The sequence below is a fragment of the Mirounga angustirostris genome, unplaced genomic scaffold, assembly GCF_029215605.1.
Source record: "Mirounga angustirostris isolate CCGP_5_RB_7025 unplaced genomic scaffold, mMirAng1.0.hap1 SCAF_2, whole genome shotgun sequence".
NCBI classification, from domain to species: domain Eukaryota; kingdom Metazoa; phylum Chordata; class Mammalia; order Carnivora; family Phocidae; genus Mirounga; species Mirounga angustirostris.
The window spans coordinates 71,028,210-71,052,727 of NW_026991710.1; the positions used below are offsets into that span (position 1 = coordinate 71,028,210).

General features: G+C 40.5%; 2 protein-coding genes across 5 annotated transcripts in view; one reads left to right on the forward strand and one right to left on the reverse strand.

Annotated features, from left to right (window-relative positions):
* HERC6 (HECT and RLD domain containing E3 ubiquitin protein ligase family member 6) overlaps positions 1-24,518 on the forward strand; it is a 55,829-nt gene that overhangs the window by 16,715 nt on the left and 14,596 nt on the right. For all 4 annotated transcript variants that reach the window (XM_054508814.2, XM_054508812.2, XM_045880773.3 and 1 more), the window contains exons 9-15: positions 4,499-4,620; positions 5,397-5,456; positions 8,649-8,742; positions 14,107-14,296; positions 18,684-18,838; positions 21,374-21,487; positions 21,807-21,914. In XM_054508814.2, coding sequence (XP_054364789.1) covers positions 4,499-4,620; positions 5,397-5,456; positions 8,649-8,742; positions 14,107-14,296; positions 18,684-18,838; positions 21,374-21,487; positions 21,807-21,914 — 843 coding nt within the window. The remainder of the gene's footprint in view (positions 1-4,498; positions 4,621-5,396; positions 5,457-8,648; positions 8,743-14,106; positions 14,297-18,683; positions 18,839-21,373; positions 21,488-21,806; positions 21,915-24,518) is intronic.
* Positions 6,676-7,508, reverse strand: LOC123848405 (dnaJ homolog subfamily C member 15-like). The gene has a single exon (XM_045880774.3). The coding sequence runs from the start codon at positions 7,275-7,277 to the stop codon at positions 6,828-6,830; it is 450 nt and encodes a 149-aa protein (XP_045736730.1). The 5' UTR covers positions 7,278-7,508; the 3' UTR covers positions 6,676-6,827.

Consider the following 24,518-nt stretch of genomic DNA (forward strand, 5'->3'; position numbering starts at 1 on the left):
TCTCTCTCTCTGTCAGATAAATAGATAGAATCTTTTAAAAAAAATATTCTGTTATTTTCGGGTTGCCTGGGTGGCTCAGTTGGTTGGGCATCTGATTCCTGGTTTAGGTTTGGGTCTTGATCTCATGGGTTGTGGGATGGCCCTGTGTCAACTAGGCTCCATGCTCAGTGGGGAGTCTGCTTGAAAGATTCTCTTCCTCTACCCCTCCCCCTACTTGCTCGCACACTCCTCTCTCTCAAATGAGTAAATAAATCTTTTTGAAAAAAAAACTATTTAAAAAAATATCCTGTAATTTTCACTTCCTCCTCACATCTCTTAAGATGAGACCCCCAAACCTAAATTCATTGCTTCTACACTGTTTATCATTAAGTAATATTGATGATAATGACAGCAGTGATTAATATTAATTGTAGTCATCATGAGTTAGGTACCAATTAAAATACTCCAAGTCTATTGACACATTTAATCCTCATGTCAACTCCAGTTGGTATTATTTCCCCCATTTTACAGATGAAAAAACTGAGTCTCAGAGAAGTAGACTTACCCAAAGTTGCACTGCTAAGAAGTGGCAAGGCTAGATTCAAACCCAGGCAATCCAGCTGCAAAGCTTATACCATTAGCCACCATACTGTAGTACCCTCCTAACTGTTGACAGAGAGGACTTTATTCTCATATTTCTGGGTTGGTTCTGAAATGTTTGTATGGAGACAGAAGTATACAGGCATGCCTCATTATATTGCACTATGATTTAGTGCATTTTTTACAAATTGAAGGTTCGTGGCAATCCTACAGAGAACAAATTTATGGGAACCATTTTTCCAACAGCATTTGCTCACTTCTTGTTTCTGTGTCACATTTTGGTAATTCTTGCAATATTTCAAATTTTTCCATTATTCCTATATTTGTCATGGTGACCTGTGATCAGTGATCTTCAGTGTTACTGTTGTGATTGTTTTGGGATGCCATGAGCTATGCCCATATAGGATGGTGAACCTAATCAATAAATATGTATGTTCTGACTGCTCCACCAACTGGCTATTCCCCTGGCTCTCTCCTTCTCCTTTCACCTCCCTATTTATCCCCTGAGATAAAACAATATTGAAATGAGGAGGTGATGAATAATGAACGAACAATAGGGTCAATGGATTGGAGATCCTAATGCCCTCAAAGAATGTTGGAGTGGGTTCCGCTCTAAAGCAAGTGTCTTAGTCTGCTCTGCCTGCTAACAAAACACTATAGACTAGGTGGCTTGTGAACAGCAGAAATGTACTTCTCACAGTTTTGGAGTCTGGGAAGTCCAGGATCAAGGGGCCAGCATACTCAATGTTTGGTGAGGACATGCTTCCTTGTTTATAGATAGCTGTCTTTTTGCTGTGTCCTCATATGGCAGAAAGAGCAAGAGAGCTCTCTGGGGTCTCTTATAAGGGCACTAATCCCATTCATGAGAGCGGTAATCCCATTCATGAGACCTAGTCACCTCCCAAAGGCCCCACCTCTTAATGCCATTGCACTGGGGATTAGAATTTCAACATATGAATTTGGGGGGAACACATTCAGTCCATAACATTCTTCCCCCCCACCCCGCCCCACCAATAAAATTCATGTCCTTCTTGCATGCAAAATACATTCATTCTCTTCCAATAGCCCCCAAAGTCTTAACTCATTCCAGCACCAAAGAATGTTAGATTGGGAGTTTCACTTTAAAGTAAGAGAATCAGAAAAAGGTGTATGATGACCGAAGAAGAGAATGTTTCTTTTCTTTTTTTTTTTTTTTTTAAGATTTTATTTATATATTTGGGGGGGGAGGTGAGAAAGAGTATGAATGGGGGTGAGGGGAGGAGGAGCAGAGGGAGAGGGAGAAGCAGACTCCCCGCTGAGCAGGGAGCCCGATGCGGGGCTCGATCCCAGGACCCTGAGATCATGACCTGAGCCGAAGGCAGACGCTTAACTGACTGAGCCACCCAGGCGCCCCTGAGAATGTTTCTAATAGAAATTTTAGAAGGTGAAACAGTTATTGATGATTATAAAGCATAGGGTATTACCTAGATCTAGGGCAGTGGTTTTCAGCTAGGAATGATTTTGCCCCAGGAAACATTTGGCAATTGCTGGAGCCATTTTAGGTTGTAGTAACAGGGAAAGGGGCAGGGGTGCTGGGGTGGCAGCCACTAGCATCTGGGGGGTAGAGGCCAGGGCTGCTGCTAAACATCCTGCAATGCACAAGACTCTCACAACAAAGAACGATCTGACACAAAATGTCAATAGCATCCCTCTTGAAACCCTGATCCAGGACATGGGTGGTTGAGGCGGAGCAGAGGAGAAGTGTGGAGATGAGATCAAGACTTGAGAGATCAAGGTGGGAAATAAATCCTGTTTATTAGTTCTGTAGTTGCCAAGAATTACGGGAAGCATGACAACAAGCATGGCAGTGCTGAGGAAGACAGCAAGGTACTAAAGTTTTCAGTGTTGAAGGGTAGTGACCAGGACACTGAGAGATGATTACTTCAGGGGAGCTGGGATTTTGAAGAGAGTAGAAGAAATGGTATGTAAGTGCCAATAGGGAGCACCTCATTGTCCCAAGTTTCCAGCCACGTGGCGGGGAATACAAGCTCTCTCGTGATTGAACCAGAGGAGACACCCAAGGCTCAGATCAAGAAGCTGAAGGGAACTTCAGAAGTCATGGTTACACATTTTCTTCCGGAGGTCTTTATTTAAGCATTAAATAAAAACGATGAAGACTTCCCTGACTCATGGGGTGCCTCGCTGGCTCAGTTTGTAGAGTATGTGACTCTTGATCTCGGGGTCTTGAGTTCAAGCCCCATGTTGGGCATAGATAGAGGTTTCTTCCAAAAAAAGAACTTCCTGACTTATGACAAGTTCATTGGAGGTAGAGGTATAACATGGAGCAGAGCACTAATGTTTTTGGAAGGCTATTATTAAAAGACAGGTTTTTTCTTTCCATATAGTGATTTCTGACACCGCTCACTGAGCCATTTGGTTTCTTTTTTTTTTTTTTTTAAGATTTTATTTATTTGACAGAGAGCGAGAGATAGTGAGAGAGGGAACACAAGCAGGGGGAATGGGAGAGGGAAGCAGGCTTCCTGCCGAGCAGGGAGCTGATGTGGGGCTCGATCCCAGGACTCTGGGATCATGACCTGAGCCGAAGGCAGACGCTTAACGACTGAGCCACCCAGGCGCCCCGAGCCATTTGGTTTCAAGTATTGTCTAGAACCGTGATTCTCAGAGTGTGGTCCCTACACCAGAGCAGCAGCATCATGTGGGAATTTGCCAGATGCAAATTCTTGAGCTCCACTCCTAAATCAGAAACTGCGGGGATGGGCTCAGCAGTCTATGCTTTAGCAAGATCACCAGGTAATTCTGTTGCATGCTAAAGTTTGGAAACCACTGATCTAAAAGTAAAAATCTATGGGTGATTAGAGGGGAGAAAGAAACTAGTATTTACTGAATACCAACTATAATCCAAAGGCTTTGTATACCTAATATCATTTAATCTTAACAAGAGCCCAGAGAGGTAGGTATTATTATCTCATTTTTTTTATTGTGGTTAAAATACACACACACACACACACATCATAAAATTTTCTATTTTAACTATTCTTTTTTTTTTTTTTTAAGATTTTATTTATTTATTTGAGACAGAGAGAGCACATGAGAGGGGGGAGGGTCAGAGGGAGAAGTAGACTCCCTGCCGAGCAGGGAGCCCGATGCGGGACTCGATCCCGGGACTCCAGGATCATGACCTGAGCCGAAGGCAGTCGCTTAACCAACTGAGCCACCCAGGCGCCCCTATTTTAACTATTCTTAAGTATGTAATTTAGTGTCATTACTTGCATTCACAATATTTTGCAACCGTCACCACTCTCCATCTCCAAAACTTTTTATCACCCCAAACAGAAACTCTGTAGCCATTAAATAATAAGTCTCTATTCCATGACTGCCCCCAGCCCTGGGTAATCTCTAATCTACTTTCTATGAAGTTGCCAATTTCACATGAGTGGAATCACACCATATTTGTCCTTTTGTATCTGGGTTATTTCGCTTAGCATAATGTCTTCAGAGTTCATCCATGTTTCAGCATGCATCAGAATCTCTTCCCTTTTTACGGCTGAATATTTATTCTCCTGCACGTAGACACCGTGTTCATCTATGGATGCCATCACTGGACACCAGCTGTTTCCACCGTTTTGCCTATTGGGAATAATGCTGCAGTGAATACTGGTGTACCAGTATCTGGTTGAGTCCCTGTTTTCAATTATTTTGTGTCATTCCATTTTTAAATGACAAAACTAAGGCTCAGACCAAGCCAGGGGCCAAGGCTAGGAACCGGAAAAGCCAGGCCAGTCTGAGGACATAACCCTGCTCACCAAACCCTACATCAGGAAGGGTGGGGCCTACCTACCACCTGCCACAAGCTTTGCGGTGTTATTTATTCCTCAGCATGTGGGTATGTTTCCTGATCATTTTTTTTTCTCCCACGAAGGATACCAGTTCCACAGATGTTTCCAGGAAAATCCTGCCAGAAATAAGCCAAATTAACCAGCCCCTGATGGAAAAATGGATAGCAGCGGCAACAGGAAGCACTAGCCTTGAAGTGGCTAAGAGGTCGCTCTGTCTGATAAGTTATAAATCAAATATTTGTTGTTTTTTTTTTTAAAGATTTTATTTATTTATTTGACAGAGAGAGGCACAGCGAGAGAGGGAACACGAGCAGGGGGAGTGGGAGAGGGAGAAGCAGGCTCCCCGCCGAGCAGGGAGCCCGATGCGGGGCTCGATGCGGGGCTCGATCCCAGGACCCTGGGATCATGACCTGAGCCGAAGGCAGACGCTTAACGACTGAGCCACCCAGGCGCCCCTCAAATATTTCGTTTTGAAGCCATGGGGTCATTTTATCCTAAACATAAGACAGAAGGTTTGGCTTTGCTGTGAAGGCATGTGCATTTAACCATGATTCTCGAAGTTTGAAGAAGTCCCTGATGATCTCATTCATTCATCATTTACTTAACACAGCTATATTGAGGACATACAGTTCCCAGGCACCTTGATAGTCACGGGAGATGCAGGAGTGAATCAAAAACATGTTGTATCTCACAGAGCCCTCATTGAAGTGCGCTCTTTTGTATCTTCAGAGTTTATACTCTGGGGCACCATAAGTTTCTGTTTTCAGAAGGATGGATTTTATTTAAATCCATGTCTTGGTAAAATCAACTATGAAGGATTTGGGGGAGATTTATCAGCACAAAATATGTCCAGAGTTTGGAAGACTCGTAGGAGAGTAGTTTTCCTTAAAGATTCCATGTCATCAGTTGTATAATTGGACCTAAGAGGAGGCATGCTTTATAGTACATTACGACTTAACACGTGTGTTGTTACTTTTACAGTGAAATTATGACGATATTTTCATCTCCTGCTTGTCTGACTGCAAGTTTTTTAAAGAAAAGGTAATTTTTACATGAGATTTATCTTCATTTAAAATACGGGGCGGGGAGGGGAACATTGAGAAATATTTAAAATGAAATGTTTCAAGTCAGTCATTTTAATGTGTATTATTATGTTATCTATGAACAATAAGTCCAACATAGAAAACTCCAAAGGTTGTTACAGAATTCTCCCGTTACTTGTAAAGGAATTTTCTGCGAGACCACTGTAAGTTGTAATTCCTAATTCACACACCGCCCTGTCCTCCTCTGTTACCTGACTACAAGGAATGGTGTTTTTTCAAGATCTTTGTGTCCATGAGTGATCATTCTAATGTTGCTTTAGTACTTAGAGGCCAAGGCAGCACTTTGCAGTTCTCTTTGTGGTGGGATCGGTAGGGGAATCCAGCAATAGGGAAAATAGATTCTATTTATTTTATCTTGAACTAGGTTCACTACTACAGAGGAGAATCTGATTTCTCTACTTGGTGTCTGATCCAGTCATACAAACAGCTCTCTTGTGAAGTGCTCAACATTTGGTCTTGTATTTCTTCCCTTCCCTTTGTGCTTTACAATACTGTGCCTGGGAACTGTTAAGAGAGAAACTGAGGCATATTAAACATTTCAAGATTTATTTAAGCACATACTGACTCAAATTGGGCAGCACGCAACTGAAGTGGTTAGGGGCGCTCCACCAACAGGAGCTAGAGGAAAGACTTACGTAGAGAAGGTGCAGGAGCAAAGAAAAGAAATTAATTGACCGGCTATAGCTCAAAGCGTAGTGGGCTGTTTGACTGGTTGTCCTTAGGTTTCGATTTCATAACTGAGGTATTTACAGGCTCAGATTTTTTGCTTACATAGGCCCCCGTAGTGATAGAGCCCCCTCAGTGTAATGGCCTCCTTGTTTAAATTGAACAGTATTTAAAGGAGAAGGAGGATAGCAGCATGAAGGGGCCTTAGGCTGCCTTCTGCCTTCTCTGGAGGCTGATGCCCTGCTGGTGTGTCTGCAGCACAAATCACTCGGTCCAGTCCTCCCCCACTAGGTCAGGTCTCATCCCTCCCGGTTGAGTAGGCCCCAAACTGCCTCACAGATTCTGAAGATAGTTATACACATCTTGTGCCCCCTCCTGGCCAGTAGGTGGCACTCACTTAACCCGTGTTGCACGTGTTCTTTGGCTCTGTGTAACCCCCAGTTGTCCCATTGGTTTTTAACCCAGCTGCACTCTCAGTCACTCTTTTTTTTTTAAGATTGTTAATCTTTACCTTAATAGTGGAATAAATGATTGTGGTCAGTACATGTATGAAAATTATGAACGCCGTGGTTTAGACTGCTTTGCAGGACTTTTTGTTTTGTATTCCCCCTTTTTTTCCTTCAGAATGATTCTTAAGCATCAATCAGTGTTTGGTGGTTGCTTCTAGCAAGTCTTTTGCTTCATTTATTTTGGTTGCTAAGTAAGGAGATCCACCTTTATCTGGGTGATTCAAAATCATGGTTCTCCTATGAGCTGTTCTAATCTTGGCCTTGCCAGCAGATGGGCTTATACCCAAAGTAAGACTAGCTTCTCGCCTACTCATTTTCTGTTCAAATCCTCCTTTATAGTAGGATGAAAGGCTAGGAGTGGAAATCTTCTTTGCCGTTTCTGTGAGTACTTGTTCTAGAGGCTTCCAGATTTGCAATGCATAGCGACCTGCAAATACGAGAGCTGCAACACCCACTCCTACAGCTATCAAACTTCTTGCCAGTCCCTGGTCGATGTCCGCGTCCGGCAGTGCGGTCGCCGGCGGCGAGGACTCGGCGTAGGGCAGACCCTCGCCGCCAGCGGAGACGCCACCACGGGCAGCCATGACAATGCAACGTGGGGAGCTCTCAGTTGCTCTTTAAAGGGCCTGGAGGAACTGTTGAGTCCAACAACCTCACCTCGGAACCAGAGAAACCCAGGGAAGCTGAATGCCGTGGCTTCCCCCTGGCAGCCCATGAGGCATTGTCTTTCTAGAGTCTAAAAAGCATCCCGATTCATCCCCACACATCCCGGTCAAGGGTGAGAGAAGAGAGATCAGACGCTGCTTCCCTCTGCCTTCTTCCTCTCCCATTTGCTTTCTTCTTCTTGCCATGCTTCCAGGAGAGAAGTGAGGGACAGGGACTCTGCCATATACAACGTTTCCTCTTCCTTCCCTTCTCTAGCCTCAGGCTCATCCTTACTGCATACAGAATATTTTCCAGGTGAAGAATATTACCTTTGTAAAGTGGAGTAGTACCCTCCCAGGAGTGATGAAACTCAAGGTTTGGTTTTATGATGCTAAAGACAGCAAAGGACAATATATTTTAAGGGGAGATTTACAGTACTTTGAGTACTTGCATAGATATTTTAGCCCTGGTATTACTATTGATCCATTAATTCAGCAAGCATAAAATATTTCTTGATAAGATTATAAAAACTAGTCATTTGACAGATGGAGTCTCTTCAGATATCACCAACACAACCCAGGAAAGCACAACACCTAGATAAAGCTTTGATAGTGTTACTGAGGGGAAGGCCAGGTTGGAATTTATCAAGAATTGGCAGTTTGGTTTAGGGCAGGTCTTTCAGTTTGGGAGCTCGCAGCTGGGGGCTTGATTAGGATTGGGAAAAGATCCAAAGATCCAGGATGGTTGGAGACAGCAAGGCATTGACTTTGAGGCAAGAGATTCAAAGAATCTTAGGGCATATATTAATGATTTCTATTGAGGAGTTAATGGGTCTTTTCAGGAAGTTCCTATAATGCACAGTCAAACCACTTGCCTGGGCTTAGTGTCTCTTGGAATAGTGAAGTCATGCTAATGAAACAGTGGAATCCTAAAGTAATGTAGATGTAGATGGTAAGGTGTGGAGAGGGGTGGGTAGTTTCAGTTCTCAGTGTACCGGGCTGAGTGTAGGGGTAAATGGTTTCAGTTCTCAGATGCAGCATATATATAATTTTGCTATTATTGCAGCCCACACTTGTAGCCACTTTAGAGATAATAAATTGTTACCTACTCTCTTTTAGGAGAATATAAATTTTGTAAAATTTTTTTGTGCCAAGTAAATTAATTATTTTGAAAGGAGGCAAGCTGTAAGAAAAAAGTTTTTATCTAACTAATAAGACGATAAATATGTATGAAGTTTAGAAATATTCTTTTCCATCTGTTTATGTGTTTTATTTGTTTGTTTGTTGTTTTTACATTTCTTGTATCCAAAGAGAACTTGTAGAAACGATTTCCATTGATGTGGACTTACAAAAGGCAAGAGATACCTTCGAGAAGTTAACAAAAACAGAATGGATTTCTTTCATGGTAATGGCCAATATTTACTTGAGAAATAGAGCAATAGAATTTCTTTACAGGAATCAGTATGACTGCAGTTTAATTTTGTTGGGAGCTGAGTCAGGGAGGGGACTGTGTGTGATAGGGGAGGGGGGCGAGTGTTCATGATGAGGTTAATATATTCCAGACACTGTATTAGATGCTGGCACTTTTTTATTTTTATTTTTTTAATTTATAAATATCTAAATCATATATTTGGCAAATGACTTGTATCCAAAATACATAAATGATTTTTTTTTAAAGATTTTATTTATTTATTTGACAGAGAGAGACACAGCGAGAGAGGGAACACAAGCAGGGGGAGTGGGAGAGGGAGAATTCTCGCAGGCTCCCCGCAGAGCAGGGAGCCCAACGTGGGGCTCGATCCCAGGACCCTGGGATCATGACCTGAGCTGAAGGCAGTCGCTTAACCAACTGAGCCACCCAGGCGCCCCATAAATGATTTTTGTAACTCAATAAGAAGAGAAATGACCCAAATTTAAAAAATGATCAGAAGATTTGAATGGATATTTTACCAGAGAAGATTTATGGATAAGCACATGGAAAGATGCTTAGTACAGTTAATCATTAGGGAAATGCAAATTAAAACCACCATGAGATATCACTTCACATCCATAATGATGATCATCGTCATAAAGAAAGACAATAACAAGTATTGGTGAGGATACAGAGAACCTGGAGGCCTCATTCATGGCTGGTAGACATGTAAAATGTTACAGTCTCTTTAGAAAACAATTTGGCAGCTTCTCAAAAAAGTTAAACATAGATTTACCAGGGCGCCTGGGTGGCTCAGTTGGTTGAGCGACTGCCTTCGGCTCAGGTCATGATCCTGGAGTCCCTGGATCGAGTCCCGCATTGGGCTTCCTGCTCGGCAGGGAGTCTGCTTCGTCCTCTGACCCTATCCCCTCTCAGGTGTTCTCTCTCTCTCATTCTGTCTCTCTCAAATAAATAAATAAAATCTTTAAAAAACAAAAACAAAAACATAGATTTACCATATGACCCAGCAGTTCTACTTCTAGGTGCTTATCCAACCCAGATGAAAACATATGTCCACACAAAGGCTTCTGTGTAAATGATCATAGCAGCATGTTCATGATTGTCAAAATGTGGGAAAAAACCCAAATATTTTTCAACCAGGGAGTGGGTAAGCAAAATGTGGTGAATCCATACAATGGAATACTATTCAGCAATAAAAGAGCATAGGTGGCCCTCAAAACATTATGTAATTGAAAGTAGACAAACACAACGATCACATATTGTTTGATTCCACTTGCATGAAATGTTCAGAGAAGGCAAATCCATAGAAAGAGAAAACAGCTTAATGGTTGCATGGGGTGTATAATAGGAGATGTGGTAGTTGAATAATGGCCTCCCAAGATGTCCACGTCTCAATACTCAAAGTCTGTGAATGTGTTACCTTACATGGCAAAAGGAATTTTTCATAGATCATTAAGTTAACAATCTTGAGATGGGGAGATTATTCTGGATTATCTGGATGGGCCCAGTGTAATCACAAGAGTATCTATAAGACGAAGCAGGAATGTCAGAGTTAGAGAGATTTGAGATGTGTTTCTGGATTTGAAAATGTAGAAAGGCCAATAGCAAGGGAATGCGGACAGTCTCTAGAAACTAGAGAAACAAAAGAGATGGGATTATCCCTGTAAGAAACCACTAGCCAGGAAACAGATTCTCCCTTTGAGCTTCCAGAAGGGATGCAACCTTGTCAATATCTTGACTTTAGTCCTGCAAGACCCATTTTGGACTTTTTTTTTTTTTTTAAGATTTTTATTTATTTATTTGAGAGAGAGAGCAGAAGCCGGCAGAAGGGCAGAGGGAGAGGGAGAAACAGACTCCCGGCTGAGCAGGGAGCCCAACATGGGGCTCGATCCCAGGACCCTGGGATCATGACCTGAGCCGAAGGCAGACGCTTAACTGACTGAGCCACTCAGGTGCCCCTCATTTTAGACTTCTGACCTCTAGAACTATAAGATAACAAATTCGTGTTTCTTTAAACCACTAAATTTGTGGTTATAATAATTGTTAGTATGGTTAGTTAGTATAGTAATAATATATAGTATAGTAATTGTTATAGTAATAATAGAAAATAGGCCTAGAGACTCTAGGGGAAATCGGTTTCTTTGACTTTTCTTGATTCTAGAGGCTGCCGGCATTCTTTGGCTCCTGGTCCCGTATCACTGACTTCTGCTTCTGTGGTCACAACCCCTTCTGTGACTTCTGCTCCCTCTTTTAGATGCTGGCACTTTTTTAAGCACATGTTTAAATGTACAGTAAATACAGTATTTTTATTTTCAATATGAAAAAACAATTTTGAGAGGTAAATAACCATTAGCAGATATAGCACTAATTTGGGAAGCAAGAGAAGCTTCACCTGGACTGGGGGAATGGAAAGCCGGTTCTCTCTTTTGCGATCAATGTCAAATCTAGTTGAGATGAATCTGCTACTGATTCAGCCCTTATGCTATTTGGGTCACATTTTCTTTACCTTTTTTATTGGGCTCCTTATTTATGGAGTTCCTCTTTAAGGTTTATTCTAGTTTAGTATTTTGTGATTCTGGGCTATGTTGGAAAACTTTCCCTCCACCAACTCAGGTTCATGTGTTTGGGGGCCTATGAACTGACAATAGACTGATTAACAGAAGAAAACAAGTTTTATTCCCATTCTTTCGGGGAGCATTCAGGTGATGAAGAGATTCCCCAAAGAGCTAGGGATGAGGGCTTATATACCAATTAATAGGGAAAAGGGAGTGGGGGAGGAGAGGCTTCTATGAGAAAACAAATGGACTTCTCAGGGAGACAAACGGGCTTTAAGGGGGCCAAATGGAAGATATGACAGGTTGTGATAATGTTTGTTTATGTAATTTCTTATCCAAGTGCAGGTGGCTGGTCTTTCCCTGGCAGTGAAGCTTGCCCTCCAAGGGCGTCTATGGCTGCCTCACTCTGGGAAGGCCCTGTCTGTAGCCAGATAGGGGAAGATCTGAAGGCTTCTTTCTGCATCAGCTGTGTCACACATGCTTTCAGGCTAAAGTCATCTTTTTTTTTTTTTTAAGATTTTATTTTATTTGACAGAGAGAGACACAGTGAGAGAGGGAACACAAGCAGGGGGAGAGGGAGAGGGAGAAGCAGGCTTCCCGCAGAGCAGGGAGCCCAATGCGGGGCTCGATCCCAGGACCCGGGGATCATGACCTGAGCCGAAGGCAGATGCTTAATGACTGAGCCACCCAGGTGCCCCTAAAGTCATCTTTATACCATTTTGGGTCCCTACATTTGGAAGGGAAAGGGAGAGAGTGTTCTTTCATATGTAGTAGATACAGTAGTTTTATTTTCAAGATGAAGAAGTAAAAATAGTAGATGTTATTGAATATATTTTAAAAATAAATTTATTTCAGTTATATGGGAGATAACTTGGGGTGCTGTTCCCATTGTGAGTTCCAAGGAACACTGGTTTCACAGAATGCTCCCTGAAAACAGCTTCTAAGTGAAACAACTTTGGAAATGCTGCATACTATTATGGAGTCATGATGTACATCAGCAAATTAAAAATTCTATGATGTCACAAACCAAAAGAAATCTAGCTGTTTTAGCCATTTTTCTCAAAGTTATCTGACTCTGTGACATTATTTTCCCATCTATTCCTACCAGCGCTCCATAGAAATCATGTTCTTCTGAACATCTGAGAAAACAACTTGTAAGAACATTAATGTAATAATAATATATGGTGCTTTATTATTGCATATATAATCTTCCTTAATCCTTATGACATGTAGAGGCAGACACCGTCCTTAAGAATACCTAAGCCCTGTTAAATAGAATAAGTGATGCTAGCTGTTGTAACAAACAACTTTCAAATCTCAGTGGCTTGGGATGCCTGGGTGGCTCAGTCATTGGGCGTCTGCCTTCGGCTCAGGTTATGATCCCCAGGTCCTGGGATCGAGCCCCGCATCGGGCTCCCTGCTTCTCCCTCTCCCTCTCCCCTGCTTGTGTTCCCTCTCTAGCTGTGTCTCTCTCTGTCAAATAAATAAATAAATCTTAAAAAACAAAAACAAAACAAATCTCAGTGGCTTGACACAATGAAGACTTCTTTCCACATCAATGAGGGCTGAAGAAGGGAAGCACATGCAGGGGAAGAAAAAAATATTTTCCCTCCACCCATCTTAGTTTCATTGGCTGCGGCCCTGCAAATTAGACTGAGAAAAGACAGATTAATAGGAGAAGAATAAACAGAAGTTTATTAACGTGTGCATGCTGCATATACACTCAGTGATGAGTAACTACAGGAGTGTTAGAACTTGCTTATATAGCATCTTAACAAAGAATAATTTTGTAGAGAAGAGACAACACAAAGGAAAAGGACTGAGATTCTAAGGGCGCCAAATTGTGGGAAGGCAAACAGCTGGGGATACGGATAGTAGATAAGGTCTAGCTTGTAAGGTTTGTGTAGACTCTTTCTCAGTGCCTGCTCATCTCCGCTAATTAAGGTTGTTACCCTTCTCCTGGTGCAGGAATTTAGGGGCAAGAGGACACCTTCACAAGGGGAATTTATATTCTGTTTTCAAGTAGATAGAGGGAAGCCAGAGAGCTTTTTCTCACTTGCCTTCAGCTCAAAATAATCCTCCTGCCAGACTGGCATATTTTTGAGTGGCATATTCTGCTACCCTTCTCACCTCTGCACAGGTTCATTGAGGAGTGATTTGGGCTCCTTCTTTCTGGAAACCTAGGCCCTGGGGACGTGAAATCCTCCAGAGCTTTTGTATTTTGTTGGCAGATAAGGAAAGAGAGTATGGAAGGTTCCATGAGAGGTTTTAGGGGTCATGCCTGGAAGTGATATACATCACCTTCACTCATAACCCCTTAACCAGAACTCAATCATATGGCCCCACGTAACTGCAGGGAGGCTGGAAATGCCATCTTCCTGTGAGCCCAGGAGGAAAATGAAACAGGATTAATGAGGTGAACAATATGGCATTATCTCTGCCAATGTTAGATTTTAAGTCAGATAGATCTAGGTATGGATCCTCGACCTGTCAATCTCTAATTGAGTGACCTCCATGATTCACACAGTATGTACATGTACATGTGATTTCACTTTATTTCCTTCATGCAACCCAATATAAAACAGGGAGGACGACTCTCACATAACACTTCAGGGGCATTTGGGATGCAAGGAATGATGGAGTTTGAACAGTAGGTTTGAGGAAAACTAAATGATTTTTCCACTGGAAGATGGAGAAACAAAACCCCTAGTTCCATAGCTTGTTTTTCACTATAATCTGTATCTAATGGTTGCTGGGCCCTCCCTGATCCTTTCAACCACAGATAACTACATGTCTCAGGGATAGTCTGCTCAGAGCTCTTCCATGTCGTTCTTCACGCCGAGAAGCATTATCAGTTTTCCTTCTGCTCCCAGAATGTCCTGTGATGCATGATTCTAGGAACTGGAAGAGTCTGGTGGTTCCATTTGCAGAAGCTGTTTGTAAGATGAGTGACAAATCTTCACAAATCCTGAGTAAGTTTGATTCCTTTTGTCACTTTATCTGTACTCTCAGTAAAGAATCACTAAAGTAAAAGTTGTAGCAAATTTTGGATAGAGGATTTAAAAATACACATATGTTTGGGTATGTGGTATGTGCATGTTTGAAAGGACTAACCTTATATTATTAACAATCATACAAAGCATGTGTAACTCTTAGACTTGGACATGGCTTTGATATCAGACTTTAATAACCACAGAGGATCCAGTCAAGATAAATCCATACTTTAAAATTTTTTGTTCATGTTTTAAAACTTGAGACTTTTTTTTAAAGATTTTATTTATTTACTTGACACAGAGAGAGAGAGAGAGAGAGAAGGAGGGAGGAGGATGGGAGGGAGAGAGCAAGCACAAGCAGGGGGAGTGGCAGGCAGGGGAGAAGCAGGCTCCCTGCTGAACAAGGAGGACCCTGATGTGGGGCTCGATCCCCAGGGCCCTGGGATTATGACTGAGCTGAAGGCAGCTGCTTAACCAACTGAGCCACCCAGGTGCCCCTAAAACTTGAGACATTTGACCTGCAGGGGAGCAAAGTCTGCCATCCCAAAATGTGTCTCTTTAGCATGTGGATTATTCTAGACAATTTTTAAGAAACAGAAGGCTCAGGAAGAACCTTTACCCCTCCCCCTAACTGCCTAAAAGAAGTAAGATACAAGACCTGCTCCAGGCAGGGAGCTACCCCCATAGGTAACTACAGTATAATACGAATTAGGTATGGTAGACAGGGAGGAGGAGCTCAGCAAAGTCTGTTAAAATTCCTCTCTGTATTGCATTGTTTCCGAATGTTCAAGGACCAAAGCTTTAAAGGTACAAGAGATATATATATATAATAAAATATAAGCCACTCATTTCCCCTCCCAGAAAGCAGTTACAGAATATAGTTTTTTGTGTAAACTTTGAAAGATATGTATTTAAAAAAAAATAGAGACATATATTCTTTTCTTTCTTTTTTAATGGTAGCACACCATTTACATTTTTTGGCAATTTGCTTTTTCCCACTCAACAGTACATTGTAAAGATATGTTTGTTCTGTTACAGGAACTGCCTGGTTCTATTTAATGGCTTATTAGTATTCTATTGGAAGGATATACTATAAATAGCTGTTTCTAAGTTTTTGCTATTATAATAGTGCTAACATGCATTTCTTTGTATGTATATAAATTTACACAGACAGGGAGAATTCCAGAAAGCAAAATTACTGGATCAAATTGTATGTGCATTTAAAATTTTGAGAGATTTTGCCAAATGACCCTCCACAGAACTTTAAGTGGTCACTATTCACATTGTAGTCTAAATAAATCACATGCAGTGCAACATGATGGCCCTGATAGAGGATGTAACAGTTTATACTTCAAAAAATATGACAGCATCGGGGCGCCTGGGTGGTTCAGTCATTAAGTGTCTGCCTTCAGCTCAGGTCATGATCCCTGGGTCCTGGGATCGAGCCCCGCATCGGGCTCCCTGCTCCGCGGGAAGCCTGTTTCTCCCTTTCCCCCTGCTTGTGATCCTGCTCTCACTGTGTCTCTCTCTGTCAAATAAATAAATAAAATCTTAAAAATATATATATATATAACAGCATCAGCCCACGCATTTTTCTACAGTATTATCAAACTTTGGTATTTGCCATTCTGAAGAATGTCTTATTTTAAATTTTAATTTTCTCATTATGAATGCGATAGTGCTGGTTTTCCTATATCTCAATTCCATTTTTATAGTATATTCTGGTAACTATCAGTTCTTTCCTCTTAACCCATTTTCCCATGTGTTGTTGTTAGTGTTTTTCTTTTTTATTTTTAGGAGCTTTTAAATGATTAAGGCAATTAATACTTTATCAGTAATATGAGTTACAAATCTTTTTTTCTCTGGGTTGTTTTTTTTTACTTTGTGGTGTTTTTGAATGCATAATTATTTTATTATTATTATTTTTTAAAGATTTTATTTATTTATTTGACAGACAGAGACATAGTGAGAGAGGGAACACAAGCAGGGGGAATGGGAGAGGGAGAAGCAGACTCCCCGCAGAGCAGGGAGCCCGATGCGGGGCTCGATCCCGGACCCTGGGACCATGACCTAAGCCGAAGGCAGATGCTTAACAACTGAGCCACCCAGGCGCCCCGAATGCATAATTATTTTAAAATATTTTTATGAAGGGGTGCCTGGGTGGCTCAGTTAGTTGAGGATCCAACTCTTGGTTTCAGCTGGTTGGTCTCAGGGTGGTAAGACCAAGCCCCGATTCGGGGCTCCAGCTCAGCAGGGGAGTCTGCTTAGGATTCTTTCCCTCTTCCTCTGCCCATCCCCCCACTCACATGTGCTCTCTCTCCCAAATAAATAAATCTTAAAAAAACCAAAAAACGAAAAACAACAACAAAAATGTTTGTTTCTTTAAAACATTTTTATGAAGCCTACTATATGAACATTTTCTTTTACAGTTTCTGAGTTTAGATCATACATCAAAAAGCCTACCTCACTCTGAAATTAAAAAAAAAAAATTTCCTAGGCACCTCGGTGGCTCAATCAGTTGAGCATCTGCCTTTGGCTCAGGTCATGATCCCAGCGTCCTGGGATTGAGTCCCGAATGGAGCTCCCTGCTCTGTGGGGAGCCTGCTTCTTCCCCCTACCCCTCTTCCCACTCATTCTCTCAATCTCTCTCTCTCTTTCTCTCTCTCTCAAATAAATAAAATCTTGAAAAAAAAGATTCCCATGCTCCTATTAGAATTTTTTTTAAGTTTTGTTTATTTAAGTAATCTATACACTTGATATGGGGTTTGAACTCATGACCCTGAAATCAAGGGTCACACACGCCTCCAACTGAGCCAGCTAGGTGTCCCCCTTTTCTTTTTAAAGTAGGCTCCGTGCCCAACATGGGGCTTGAACTTATGACCCTGAGATCAAGAGTAACATGCTCTACTGACTGAGCCAGCCAGGCAGGTGGCCTTCTCCTCCTAGAACTTTTATTGTTTCATTTTTATGTTTAAATCTTTGATTCATACGGAGTTTATCTTGATTAAACTTTATTTTTTTTCTGAGTCAGTTTGCAATTGTCCCCACACATTTATTGAATGATATGTTTCATTCCCACTAATATGCAATGCCACCTTTATCATATGCTAAAGTGTCATGCATATTTGAGTCCATTTATGGAATCTCTACTGTGTAAATCTGCCTTTCATGCATCTGCATCATATTATTTTAATTATATTAGCTATTTTAACATTTGATCAGTTTGTTTTCTGAGAATTATCCTTTAAAGATACAAAAATCCAAGTTGGAACGAAGTAATATTAAAATATTGTTATTGTGTTAATTGAAAAAATACATCCATATATACCAGGTGTTCATAAAATCTGAAAACATAGGTATTTTTTTCAGATCGAAAATGTCCTTGATGAGGGGCACCTGGGTGGCTCAGTCATGATCCTGGGATAGAGCCCTGAGTTGGGCTCCCTGCTCAGCGGGGAGTCTGCTTCTCCTTCTTCCTCTAACCCTCCCCTCTCCTCATGCTCTTGCTCTCTCTCTCAAATGAATAAATAAAAATTCTTAAAAAAAAAAAAAAGAGGGGCGCCTGGTGGCTCAGTCGGTTCAGCATCTGTCTTCAGCTCAGGTCATGATCTCAGGGTCCTGGGATCGAGCCCCGCATCGGGCTCCCTGCTCAGTGGGGAGCCTGCTTCTCCCTCTCCCTCGCTGTTTCGCCCACTTGTGCTCTCTGGCTATCTCTCTCTCTGTCAAATAAATAAATAAATCTTAAAAAAAAAAAGAAAGAAAGAAAATATCCTTGATGACATTATATGTGTGTATGTGTGTGTTCTTATGTATGTTTTCAGACTTTTAGATCCTCTATGGAATTTTCAGTTTGAAAATCATGACATCTGTCAAGTAGTCAGGTATTCATATGAGCAATCAGCAAATTTCTTCAGAATCCTAAATTTGAGCTTTTAATTTCAATGATGCTTAATCAGGGAAAAACTTTTTTTTCACATTTGTGAGTAATAAATGTCCAGGATGATGTCCTGAGACTAGATATTTTATAGGTTTTGTCATCAGAAATGGAAACTATTATTTCTTTCATATATTAAAGAGCCCAGTAGAGGGGCGCCTGGGTGGCTCAGCTGGTTAAGCGACTGCCTTCTGCTCAGGTCATGATCCTGGAGTCCCTGGATCGAGTCCCGCATCGGGCTCCCTGCTCGGCAGGGAGTCTGCTTCTCCCTCTGACCCTCCCCCCTCTCATGTGCTCTCTGTCTCTCTCATTCTCTCTCTTGCAAATAAAATCTTAAAAAAAAAAAAAAAAATTTAAAGAGCCCAGTAGAAACGGGGATTTTATTTTTTTTGGAGGGTGCGTATTTATTATGGCTGATTTTATACCCCTCAGAGCAGTGTTGGGCATCTTTGCAAGAATCTTCTCTCAACAAACTGGTCCAGATGCTTAAAACTGCCATTATTTCTCAGTTGTGCCAGTGGACTGAACACAGTCAGAGTTACTGCAATCTTAAAGCTCTTCTAGGAGTGATGAAAGAAGTACATAAGGTAAGGGTTCCTCTGAGGGGAATATATATATCATTTTACTCAAAATCCCTTTGTCTTTGCCAATTGGAGTCTTCTTTTGTTTTGTTTCTAAAACAGAAAGAAAATGTTTTATTCAGTCCTGAGGAATTCAAAATTTTGCTTGTTTTGCTGACTGGCTAAACTCTAGCCATAGACTACATGTTTTATGTATATTACATATTTTATATAATATATATTAGATGCACAAATACTCAAAAATGAGAATGATTTAGCATTTTCAGTACAGTACACAACATAATCTAGAAGTAATTTAAAGTTAGGGTACTAATAAACTTAATGATTGTTGGGGGGTAGGGAGGAGCCAGAGCATTTTAAATAAAAGAGCAGAATTAAATTAGTATTGTTCAATGAAAAATAATTAGCTAAGATAAGATTTTATAAATATAAATAGCTAAATGTAATCAAAAGCAATTTCACCACAAAATATCAATCCCAATAGGAGAAAATATTATGTACAAAAAAGTCAGTGCTTTTCAGAAGTCTTAATGCACTGATATTTCTAAAGTAGTATATTTCTTTTTACCTAGCTTTATTGAGATGTAATTGACATATAACATTGTGTAAGGTGTGCAATATATTGCTTTGATATACTTATACTTATTTGGTACATTGACTCATTTATAACTGGAAGTTTATACCCTTTGACCAATATCTCCTGATTTCCCCCATCCCCCAGCCCCTGACAACCACCGTTCTACTTTCTGAGTTCAGCTCATACATACATATTTTTCTTTCTCTGTCTGACTCATTTCACTTAGAATAATGTCCTGCAAGTGGCAGGATTTCCTTCTGTCTCATGGCCAAATAATATTTAGGGTATATATACATATTCTTTATCCATTCATCCATTCAGGATGCTTCTTTCCCTGTCTTGGTTTTTGTAAAAAATGCTGCATTGAATATGGGGGTGCAGATATCTCTTTGAGACAGTGGTTTCACTTCCTTTGAAATGAATATATTTATTCAGATGAATATATTTTTTAATTTACCCAGAAGTGGGATTGCTGGATCATATGGTGGTTCTGTTTTTAATTTCTTGAGGAACCTCCATACTGTTTTCCATAGTGGCTGCACCAATTAACACTCCCACCTGCAGTGTACAAGGGTTCCCTTTTCTCTATATCCTTGCCAACACTTATCTCTTGTCTTTCTGATGACAGCCATTCTCACAAGTATGAGGTGATATCTCATTGTGTAGCTTTGGGTTGTATTTCCCTGATGATTAGGGATGTTGAGCATCTTTTCACGTACCTGTTGGTTATCTGTAGGTCTTCTTTGGAAAAACACCTATTCAGTTTCTCAGCCCATTTTTAAATCAGATGTTTTTGTTTTGTTTGCTCAGTGGCATGTTTTCTGTATATATTTTAGATATTAATTCCTTTTTTTAAAAATAATTTTTAAAAATTTATTTGACAGCGAGAGACACCGAGAGCAGGAACACAAGCATGGGAATGGGAGAGGGAGAAGCAGGCTTCCCGCTGAGCAGGGAGCCCGATGTGGGGCTTGATCCCAGGACCCTGGGATCATGACCTGAGCTGAAGGCAGACGTTTAATGACTGAGCCACCCAGGTGCCCCGATATTAATTCCTTATCAAGTATATAATTTGCAAATATTTTTCCCCATTTCATAGGCTGTGTTTTCATTTTACTTTCTTAATTTATATTCTTAGATTCTTTATTTCCTGCCTTGTATCTTTTGGATTAATTTGATTTGTTAGAGGCTTATTTAGATCATTGATTTTCCACAGTTGCTTCCTCTGGGAAACCTTCTTGAACCCCTCAAGTCCTTCTCCAATCAGAAACTGTATCCTTGATGCCTGATTACTTGTTTTTACCTATTAGGCCCTGGGTCATGAGTTGGTAATCTATGCCCGTGGGCAGCCTCATGTTTTTGTTATTAAAGTTTTATTGGAACACATCCGCACTCACTTGTTTACATATTGTCTAAGGCTGTTTTCTGCCTCAAAATGGCAGGGCTGAATAGTTGCACCAGAGACTGTCTGATCCCAAGCACAAATATTTACTGTTTGGATTTAAGAAAGAGTTTGTCAATTACTATATTAGACAGTAACCTGTGTGTCAGCAAGGAGAATTTATGTTTTGTTCCACACCTGACAAATAGTATGTGCTAAAATAATATTCATTGATTAATGGAGAAAGGGCTAAATTTGTCAAAAGTACCTTGGATTTTTATGGTGCTTTTATTCCCAAGATCTAGAAATTGTTTCCAGTAAAACTGTGCCCTAAGAATTGGTTTACTAATCTCCACTGCCAACGTCTGTTATCTTTTACAGTATTTATGAAAATTTATCCAATTTATCCGATTTCCATTTATCAAAAAATGGAAGTTTTATATAAAGAACTCTATTTTATCAATGACAAATGCATTGGGTTTATAGAGCTCTATTCTAATTATCTATATAATAAGCCATATGTATAATAGATTAAATCATTTATTAATAGAAAATAAAATTCACAAGTCATGTTTTCTTTAAGGTAAACACAGCTAACTGCCAACTACCAGAAAATACTTTCAATATAAATGGACTCTCCGATTTGTTGAGGTTTTATACGTGTCCAAGAAGATTGTTCTTTGGGGATAACAACCTGGTAAGAATAACATTTTTATTTCTGAAAATTTTCATTACTTTATAGGAGGACACATTAGTAGCTAGGTAACTAGTTGATAAATCAAGATTTGAACATTTCTTCATTGCAATGCTGAATTGCTAAATTAGATGATCACTGAAAATGTAAACATCTTTCACTCACAAAACAAATGCATTTCCTTAGAAAGTTTTTCTAGGTAAGTTGAATTCTTAAAAACAGATTGCAAAAAGCATAGAGGGAAACAATTTAAAGTGATGAGGTAAAGCAATGAAGTTTTTTTTCCTTTGAACTATTAAAACTATTATCTCTTATTTTTTAGATACCTGCAGAAAACCCCAGCCCCATTGTTTTAAGTGATTTTCCATTTATTTTTCCTTTGCAATCCAAAATTCTATTATTACGAGCTGCGTCCCATTTGAAAATGCTGGTATGTATGCTCTACATTTTTTTTTATTATGCAAAGTTACAAACATACACAAAATAGAGATAATGGTGTAATGAGCCCCATCACAGAGTTCCAGTCATCATCAACATATTGCCACAATTTCCCCATTGATCACTTTTGTTGGTTTTGTGGTTGTTACTATTTTAGCTGAAGTATTTTAAAGCAAATCCCAGGCCCAACTTCCTTTCACCTCTCTATACTTCAGTGCATTGTTTCTGGTTGTTTCACTCTTATTCATGCTGAGATTCATCAGTGGGTTCAGGTGGTGACCACATGATTCTTCTATTGTAATGCTTCCCATCAACATTTTATTTAATAGTTCTATCCATTGTTTTAGTTGAGGTCTGCAAAATGGCGTTATTTCTAATCTTATCGTTCCTTCCAAAGTTATTAACTGAATTCTGTAAAGAACTTTTCCTCATTGGGGCACCTGGGTGGCTCAGTTGGTTAAGCGACTGCCTTCGGCTCAGGTCATGATCCTGGAGTCCCAGGATCGAGTCCCGCATTGGGCTCCCTGCTCGGCAGGGAGCCTGCTTCTCCCTCTGACCCTCCCCCCCTCATGCTCTCTCTCTCATTCTCTCTCTCAATAACAAATAAATAAAAATCTTTAATAAAAAAAAAAGAACTTTTCCTCATCAACATGGGCCATTTGGCTACATTCATATAGGAAAATAGAATGATGCTTAATCCTTTTTCTTTATTAAATGTTGCCAAATCACTGTACATAGAGGTTGTACTAATTTATGTCACTACCAGCAATATACACACTATAATCAATGCAGAGTGTTATCAAGCTCTGTGCTCTTTTCCAATTCAACAGGTTAATCATGATATTTTGGCTAATTTTAATTTGCTTTTCTCATTATTATATAATGTCTGAGTCCTCACTTTTAGATAATATCCATTGTTTTCCTTCTATGAGCAAATACTGAAATGATCTAGTAACTGCTCTCTCTCCCTTCCCTTTCCTCCTCTATCCAATTTTAGTTACTACCGTGATCTTAGTGTTTGGATTTCATATCTGCTTAAGAGCTTGGAGCTTGATATGTAAGCTCCATCTGATATTTTTTTTTTTTCCGAAATAATGCCTAGGAGTCAATAAGTGAGTTTATTCTGTTTTCCCTTTACTCCCTTCCTTCTGCTTCTTTTCGGGTAGTTCGTATTATTCCCACGTAACATTTACATGCTATTTTTCTCTCTTACCACCAGCATCGTTAGTTCTCAATTAAGTATTTGAGTGCTCACCCCACTCCTAGACGTTGTGCTAAAGATTTTCCAAACATGTTTTGATTGCTGAGGCCTGTCTAGGTTATTCCTCAGAAAAAGTTCCTATCTATTTATTTTTTAAAAACTCACAGGACTCAGAAGTCATACCCATTACTTTTATTAATAATTTAAAGGATGCAGACCATCTAGGTGAAACATGAGGTCTGGGACGTCACATGCAGAAAAGGAGCCACTTCAATTATAAAACGTTTCCTTGATACTCTATTAATTATACAGTTTATGTGACATTTCCCAATGATCCATGCCCCATAAATCCATAAATTCCAGCTTTGTTTATATATTAAGCAACCTGGATGGACAAGGTACATCCTGCTAAAAGCATTCCATAGATAAAGACTTTCCCTCTTGTTACTATTTTTAGTGTCTGTCGTCGACATGTTTACGGGATTTGAATGGGTCATCTCTTCTTTTGTTTCCCAACCACCTCTTTTAAAATTTTCCTAACATCCCTGGTAACAGGAGAAATTATGTTTCCTTTAAACAAGTCCTTCCCTCTGTGGTATTTTCTTCTACAGCAATGTTCTGTGTAGCAGATCTTCTCTTAGTGAGGGGTTAGTGAGGGCTATGTGCATGGTGGAACCAGGAAGACTGCATATCATGAAGGATCCAGAAAGGTTTGAGTACAAGAAAACTCTCAGTTGTAGTCATTATGGGTGAAACTAGAAAGGAGACTCCGCAATCCTGACCTCCAAAGGAGAGAGGATGGCCATAGTCAAAACCGTGAACTCCAAACTATATTATTAATTCACACACATAAATGTAGAAAGGGGAAACCAATACATGGAGAATTGGAGTAGAGAAACTGGAAAATAAGATAAACTGCAGGCCTAGTTCTTGGTTAGGTGAAAGAAGGCTGGGGCTACAGCAGGCCACATACACCTCTCCCGGCTATAGTCAGTGGAGGATAGTGCTGGCCACCCCCTGTCACTCTGAGCCACGCGTCGTGCTGCCCAGCAGTCCGTATTGCTGAAATGTCCTGGAGCTGCAGGCTCCTGGGCCACCAGAGGAGATGACCTATCATCAGGAAGGACCAGAAATGGTACCAGCTCCACCTCCCTACCAACCTGGAACTTCTTTACAATCAACTTCTTCGGGAAAAACTGGAAGAGTCTAGTGGAATCCCATATGATTTCTCAGGACACAGTAGTGGCAGAGATCTGGGACAGGCTTTCCCAAGCCCAGAGTCCCATGCACACTTCTCAGAGAGGCTTACGGAGTGCTGCTCTGGGCAACCACACTCAGCCTGGAAACCTGGGACAGGATAGCTATTATTATCCACCTGTCTTGTTGCCACTATTT

Excerpts from the sequence above, each read along its gene's own strand:
- LOC123848405 (XM_045880774.3), bottom strand. The coding sequence starts at position 7,277 with ATGGCTGCCCGTGGTGGCGTCTCCGCTGGCGGCGAGGGTCTGCCCTAC.